This window comes from Thunnus thynnus, chromosome 2, assembly GCF_963924715.1.
Source record: "Thunnus thynnus chromosome 2, fThuThy2.1, whole genome shotgun sequence".
Taxonomy (NCBI): Eukaryota; Metazoa; Chordata; class Actinopteri; order Scombriformes; family Scombridae; genus Thunnus; species Thunnus thynnus.
Window position 1 is genome coordinate 5164113 of NC_089518.1, and position 7870 is coordinate 5171982.

Genomic DNA, 7870 nt, shown 5'->3' on the forward strand with positions numbered 1-7870 from the left:
ACAAAGCTCGCTCATTAGCCAAGTTGTCTGTTTTATCAATATCGTGATATTATTTATATAAGAGTAAGGAATTTGAAAATTTCTGATACTGATCAGACTTTATACATAACATCAAATTTCCAAAGTTTTCAGCAAATGACTGATTTTGTCTCATGTTTGTTTTTCAACATATATTTTTATTAGATTTTTTTTTTTGCTTTGTTATTCTTCTGTGCAGATTATTTTCGTATTGCTGTGCATTGTTCTGTACATATTCAATGCCTGCACTTGAGGCTATGATACCTTTTACCATCAGTGTTTTTAGTATTAGTGACATTATCTTTCATTTCTAATGTACATGATGTCAGTTGTTTTAGTTTTGTTCTCTTCCTAATTTTTCTACCTACATTTTCTATACTTATATATCTTTTCATCATTTCGCTTAATTCTCTCGTGCAATGTGTGTTTGTCTTCTTCATAACTTATTAGTTGTAGTTGTCAGCTGGGTGTTGTTGTTTGGTTGTTCTTTAATTCCGACTGTATGTGAAGGCAGCACAGAATGAGACCTTCACTTCTCCAATGACAAGTATTATTTCTACTTCGCCCCCCTCACATTATCCTCACTAGAGGTTTTACTGTCAGATGATGTTTAGTTTTGATGTTTAGTTTTGCTGCTCATTTCTCCATCTTGTCTGAATCATCTTTAAATCGGTTTAATGGCTCTGCATTTTTGTTTCCAGACATTATGTCAAATATCTAAGATGAGTTTCTTCAGTCACCTCATGTGATAAGACACAAAATCCACCTTAAGGCAACACAAAGAACTTAAGAGAGTTAAAATCACTGGGAAAACAGTTTCTTGTATAAAATGTATCTCACACATCACATCAGTAATGAAGTAAGTAATGAATGGGCAGATTTAAAACTCTGGACCCGGGGAACGTTTGTTCACTTTAAGCAGATTATTTCTTTTGTGTGCCTATTATTTCCAAACATTTTCACGTCAATGTGTTTATGAATGTCCTACAATAGCTAATAATAAAGTAGAAGACATGTATGTGTCTCTGCTGGTGAAATCATTATGATCAAGTCTAGAGGCCACTGTTGGGGAGAACACCAGCATGTTAAGTAAAAAATAAAAACTTTAAGATTTGATTTTCCAAACCCTGCGAAACATTAAAGATGAATTCAATATGTCGTAGCGCTCATGAATGTCAATACTGACTCACTGTCACCATCTACTGTTGTAGAGACGGCACACAGCAAGCTGTTGGCTGATGGCCCGGAACAAAAGCCTACACTGAACTTGACAGGTTGGCTTATTGACATAAAAAAGCATTTATAACTCACAACCAATCAAAATGTTTTGGTTGCCTCATGTGACTCAATCTTACCACAAAATACTGTATATGCAAACCAATATAAGCCATAAAATAAGAAAAAATAAATAAAAAGTTAACTCAGTCACTGTGCAATAACCTTGTAACACTATAATATCCAGTGTACCTACAAATTCTACATATTTAATTTAAAATACAAAATGGGCAATAACATGTATACATATCATTTATTATTGTTAAACATATATTTAAACAGGCTGTATATACTGCGCATAACCACGTACAGAATGTATATAAAGTAACTTTACCCTTACAATATGTGTGCATTTGTATCCTGTTTACAGTTAATAGAAACTGTCTCACCTGTATATAGACATTGTATATCATTGTCCATTTGTTGTTTCTGTATTTATGTATCTATTTTCACTCACTTGTTTGTACACAATAGAAATATGTTTATGTTTAAATATCTTTGTTAATCTTGTTGTCCTTGTGTATCTCTCTGAACATTGTTGTGTGGAAACCACTAGAAACTGGATCCAAATTCCTTTTATGCGTAAACATACTGGGCCAATAAAGCTGATTCTGATTCTAGAAATCATCTTCTTCTCCAGTTTCAAATAAAAAGTTCAGCTCCAGTCCTGACTTTAAACAAAGTTTTACCGTTTGTCAGTACTTCTATAGGTCACATTACATTTGTTAAGGGCAGAATTTCCTTGTCACAGGTAACCCTGTCATAAAACGTGCCCTTTTATCCTGTGTATGCAAATGTGGTCCAGTAATCTATTGGTGGGGTTATCTCCTTACAAAGCCATATGCTTTTTGTTGCTCCATCAATATGTGTATGGAGTGACCTTTTGGGGTGGAAATTCTGTAAAAAGTGGAAAATACTCCAAAAAATCCATGTTTTATACTGTTAGCTAGTAAGCTAATCACCAGTCTATCAAAGAGTCACGTGCAGAGTTATGGCAGATAATATATATTATTAATATATGCCTGAAAGATGAATGGAAACCTTACAGCCTTATTCTCAAGTAGTTTGATGCTTGACAAGGCTTATTATTATGCACACTCATAACTCTAATGCATTTATTTCAATTTGTTAAGACTGATGTTTCAGTAAACAACTTTCTTCAGGATAAAGGCTTATTATAATATAACAAGAATGTTACACAAAAAAATTCATGAGTTTTTGTTTTATGGAAAATCTAGAAAAGATTTCAAAAAGACAGAAAAGAGAAGTCTCAACCTCTTTGTAAATATTAATATTTTTGGGTTTTTGGGTGTGTATGAGTGTATAGTTTGTGCACTGCAGTGTAGATTATTTGATGCTGTTATGTGTGCTTTTGTTTGGATGATGGGTGAACATTGTAGTTGGGTATTGTATACAATAAGGAGAATGCTTGAGAGAGAATATTGCTGGAATTTATATTTATTCACTAATGATGAAACTAGGCTGGTAGCTAAATGCCTAAATAGGGTTTCAACTGACCATTATTGTCACTATCGATTGATCTGTAGATTATTTTCTTGATTAATCGATCACTTGTTTGATCCATAAAATGTCAGAAATGGTGAAAAATTGTTTTGTTTCCCAAAGCCCAAGGTGACGTTCACAAATGTCTTCTTTTATCCTGTCCAACAGTCCACAACCCAAAGATATTCAGTTTACTGTCATAAAAGACTAAATAAACCAGTAAACATTCACAGTTGAGAAGCTGGAATCAGAGAATTGGACTAATTGTTGCAGCTCTACGCCTAAACACCTGACCTTTCACTAATTAAGGAATAGGTTCACAGATTTTCAAGTCTGTCTTAAAATAACAGTCAGGAGCCCAAATGAACACTGAAACATGTTTTTCTTCTTCAAGATCCCTTCATAATGTATTTACAATGTAAGTGATGGGGGACAAAATCCACAGTCCTCCTTCAGTTCCTTTAACCATACCTTCCTGGATGTACAGACCTTTATGTGGCAACAACAGTACATTTCATCACCTACCTTTGCTTTATTTCCTTTCACTTTGCACTTAAACCTCTACAATAATGCTTTAATGTTGTATACTCATGATTTATGAAGTCCTTTCACTTTCTGTCCAACTATCTTCCCGATCACAGCTTGAACAGTATAGATATGTCGAAAGCTCTCTTTTGTGGACTGTTTCATTGCTGTTAATTGAATACCATGGTCTATCAATTGTTATAACTACAAATATTAAAGCCGTGCTTCCGGTATGCCGCTAACACCTACGTATACGTACTTTGACCAATCACACACGCCGACATGTACTTCCGTGTTTTAGGACTTGTCAGGCTGTGATTGGCTGAACCCAGCTGACTCTACTTGCTGCTCATCCTCACAGTGTCAGAACAACGGAGACACAAAGATGGAGATAACTCACGCCGTTCACGGTTTTGTCAGGTCGCTGCTGTTTGTGCTGCTGTGGTCGCACTGCGAGGGCAGAGAGTCGGAGCTGAGCGGAGTCACCTGCGGCTCGCTGGTCAAACTGCTCAACACCAGACACAACGTCCGCCTGCATTCCCACGATGTCAAATACGGCTCAGGTAACCTTAACTCCCCTCATGCAGCCGGTGTGTTGATATATCGACTTATGTAGCTTTTAAATCCGCCACATTAAATGACACCGAGCTGCAACTTCACCGGCAGCATATGCTACTCTTATAGAGAGCAATGTGTTAAACTTCCTCCAAAAACAATTTAAACAACAACCATTTAAAGTTTCCTTATTCATCTCCTAACATCCATAAACCATAGTACATACCAAACGCACTGTCTCTTATGTTGAGACTCTGTGGTAAATTCGGCACGGAAATGATTTGGCATGCAGCCCTATATTTCTTTAAAACGTGAAACCTGTACATATGATACCACACACGACCGCCGCCCAACTCTCTCTGTTGAGGCGGAAGAATACTGTGGAAACAGCAGGATGACAAATTATATATTTCGACATTTAATTTAGAAAAAACGTTCTTCGCCATATTTTCCATAAGCCGAATTTAAGAGTTGAAGCTATTAAATTGTGAAATTTGTAAAACAATCTCTTACGTGTTTTTGCTTGTGCCTGGCAAGCAGAACAACATGAAATATTAATTTCTATCAATGCAGTTCAGCATCTTGTTTTCTCGAGCGTGCAGGTGGCTGTCAGTTAACCAGGCAAATTTATATTTGAGCCAATAGAAACAAGTGTATAAACTAACTGCATATCGATATGTATTTTAATATATATCTAAACCTTACCGACATTTTCACGGTAGTTTCGGATTTAGTTTTTCCTCAGCTTTTACACCGGTGTCACACTCACCAAAACGCGAAATATTGGGCTTCCGGTCAAAATCTTCAATGTAAAGCCCTTTTTAAAAATTGAACACTGTACCGAGTTAAACAGAATATGTTTGATTGAAATACAACAAACCAGGTGTCATCGGGTCATGATGACATGTCATAAGCCTGTGTGAAGACACTGTCAACTGTATTTACTGGGGATGTGCACCTGTAGTTGCGGCATAACGGTCTTTAGTTATATGAATCACTAGATACTCTTGGAAACATGTTCTGTTCATATGTAGTTCCCTCGTGCTATGTTATTGCTAACAGTAACAGTTATACAAGGGATGACATACAAACTTATCATGTTATAACAAGAAACTTTTCTTGTTATAACAATATACTATTTATCTTGTTGTAGTGTGACGTTTCACATTATAACGTAGGGCTGGGCAATAAAACGATCTCGATACAGGATTGCAGTAAAGGTTAAGTTGTTTACGATGATAAACTTCAGACATTTTTAACTTGATATGGATAGATCTAACAGCCTATCACACAGCAGGAATAAATGTGACAACAGCCAGTCAGTCTGAAGTTTTTGGCTTGCAAGTCAAAGTACACACCAATATCCTACCACAAAGCATTGTTTGAGCTACCGGTGAAGAAAGTGGACGTCCTCTGGAAAAGAGGAAAAAAAATGAGTGGAACCACGGGGCAGGAAAACAATATGATGATAACCGTCAGATTAGCTTCTGTCCCTGGTCAACAGTGAATCCAGACTGGTGTAGAGGGACAAACTCTGCCACATCTTCCGACAAGTGAATGGTAAAGTGGTCTCAGACATAAATAAAGACAGAGAATAATGGCTGGTTTACAATTTTGCACTTTTTATTTAGATTTCCACCTCTAAATCTGAGAGATGGCTGAAGGAATTTGATATGATAGTAGTCACAGCTTTTAGTTTTATTTACATTATTTTAATAAGTTACAATGCAAGCTAACTTGTATTGTTGTGTTAGGCAGATAAAGCATGTTTGCAAAGCTATATGTTAACATAAACTATTCTAAAGTATCACTAATGAACCATCTAGTTTCTTTAGGCTTCAGTCATTATCAGGATATTCTTCAAACTGGCAGCTTGGGGGGGTGTTAATAAACTGTGTGCACGGATTTACACATGGATGAATTGAACTACTCCATGGATGGAGTAGTTCAATTCAGTGCAATGCATTCTCAGTGGAGGCCAAACTACACATTTTTGACAGGGCCCAGTAACACGTTAACACAATGGCATGGATGCTAGTGGTCTACCAGGTAGACCGTTAACATCCATGCTAACGGTCTACAGGGTACAGTTTGTCTGTGTTTTCATCTCTCAACAACTTAAACTAAACCCACTAAAGATGGAGTTTTTCTGTCTGACATGTTAAAGTGAACTCAAGGTGTGTGTGTGTGTGTAGGCAGCGGACAGCAGTCTGTAACCGGAGTGGAGAACGCAGACGACGCAAACAGTTACTGGCAGATACGAGGAAAGCCCAACCGCCCGTGTCAGCGTGGGTCAGCCATCAAGTGTGGTCAGGCTATCCGCATCACACACATGAAGACTGGCCGAAACCTTCACACACACCACTTCAGCTCACCTCTGTCTAACAACCAGGTCGGTCAGCGGCACACACACGTCTTCTATAGTTTTTGGACAACAATAGAATAAGATATATCAGGCTTTGATACACACACACACACACGATACTTTAAGAAAAGGATAAGTTCATTGCTGGTTTGACTGTGCACATGAGATTTCTTTACAATAAGAAACATTTTGAATATCAGCTTTATACTTTAATTAATTTATTATAATTACAGCACAGGGGGGCAGCACAGTAGCTCACCAACACCACTGTACAAACGTTTCTCCTTTCCTCCTCCCATCTGTGTTGTCTGCAGGAGGTCAGCGCGTTTGGAGAGCATGGCGAGGGCGATGACCTTGATGTGTGGACGGTGCAGTGTGACGGCGTCCATTGGGAGCGCGACGAGGCCGTCCGCTTCAAACACATGGGCACTGACGTCTTCCTGAGTGTAACGGGGGAGCAGTACGGTCACCCCATCCGCGGCCAGCGCGAGGTGCACGGCATGAGCACGCCCAACCAGCACAACTGGTGGCGCGCCATGGAGGGTGTCTTCATCCAGCCCAGCCAGGAGCCAATGCGCCACGACGAGCTCTGACATCACCAGGAGACACAAAGCATGGACGTGTGTGCAGACTCTGGCCTCTGGTTCCTGTAGTGGTTTTATAGCTCACCTGGACGAAATTACGTCATGTGTGAATGATGTAGAATATTTGACTCATCACTCTCCATGTGAAGCACTCTGAGCCCTCTGAGAGAGGGCTGACAAAATTTGACAATTAGTAACACTGTATGTAGGGTAGCGGTAGGAGAATTTCAAGGGGAGAAATCATTTTTGTGGAAAATCAAGGCTGGATAACCAACTTAGTAAAGCAACTACTATGTGGCCTCAGACCCCTGGGGGGTCCTGAAAGCAACAAATTCATTGCGTGTCCAGAAATATACCCATCTAAAGTACAATATCATTTGAAATGTGACAAATAAAACCTTTATTTCAGTTGATATTCTTCCTCCATGATGATTTTCCTCTATAAATTTAAACATGCAATCAATTTACCACAAAGTAACAGAGCCAAAATGATTAGCTGAATAATTCATTAGTCAGTTGGCAGAAGATTTTGATAATAGATTAATTGTTCTAGTAAATTATCAGGCAAAAATGTCAATCCTTCTCTGGTTCCAAATAATTCCTATAATGTGGGGATATGCTACTTCTCTCTATTTTATATCTTTGTAAACTGTTTTTGGGTTTTAGACTGTTAGACCTAAGAGGTCATTTTGTGCTCTGAGAACATCATGATGTTTATAGACTGAAAAATTACAGGGAAAATCTGTGCAGCAGAGGGTGAGAGATATCTTGACTTTTAGTCCTGTAATATAGGTCAAAACATTGGGTTCTACACTTCCCATCATGCAGCACAATAGCATCCCTTCATGAGAAACTGCCCGCCTGGTAAACAACCACATATTTAAAACTCTTGTAACACAAGCTTTATTTTATCAATTTGTAGTCTCCTAACCCTAACCCTAACCCAACCTGACAATAATCCTGCTGACATCTCTATGACATCATAAGTGTTATTTATTTATTTACAACAGAGGACATTAACACAAGTTTTTACAGGCTCAGTGGT

The 7870-nt window shown here is 38.1% G+C and overlaps 1 protein-coding gene across 1 annotated transcript; it reads left to right on the forward strand.

Moving 5' to 3' along the window:
• The first annotated feature begins 3633 nt into the window (after positions 1 to 3633).
• sdf2l1 (stromal cell-derived factor 2-like 1) lies at positions 3634 to 7238 on the forward strand. Its single transcript, XM_067600423.1, has 3 exons — positions 3634 to 3884; positions 6072 to 6268; positions 6556 to 7238. The coding sequence occupies exons 1-3, from the start codon at positions 3707 to 3709 to the stop codon at positions 6832 to 6834; spliced, it is 654 nt and encodes a 217-aa protein (XP_067456524.1). The 5' UTR covers positions 3634 to 3706; the 3' UTR covers positions 6835 to 7238.
• Positions 7239 to 7870: the final 632 nt, after the last annotated feature.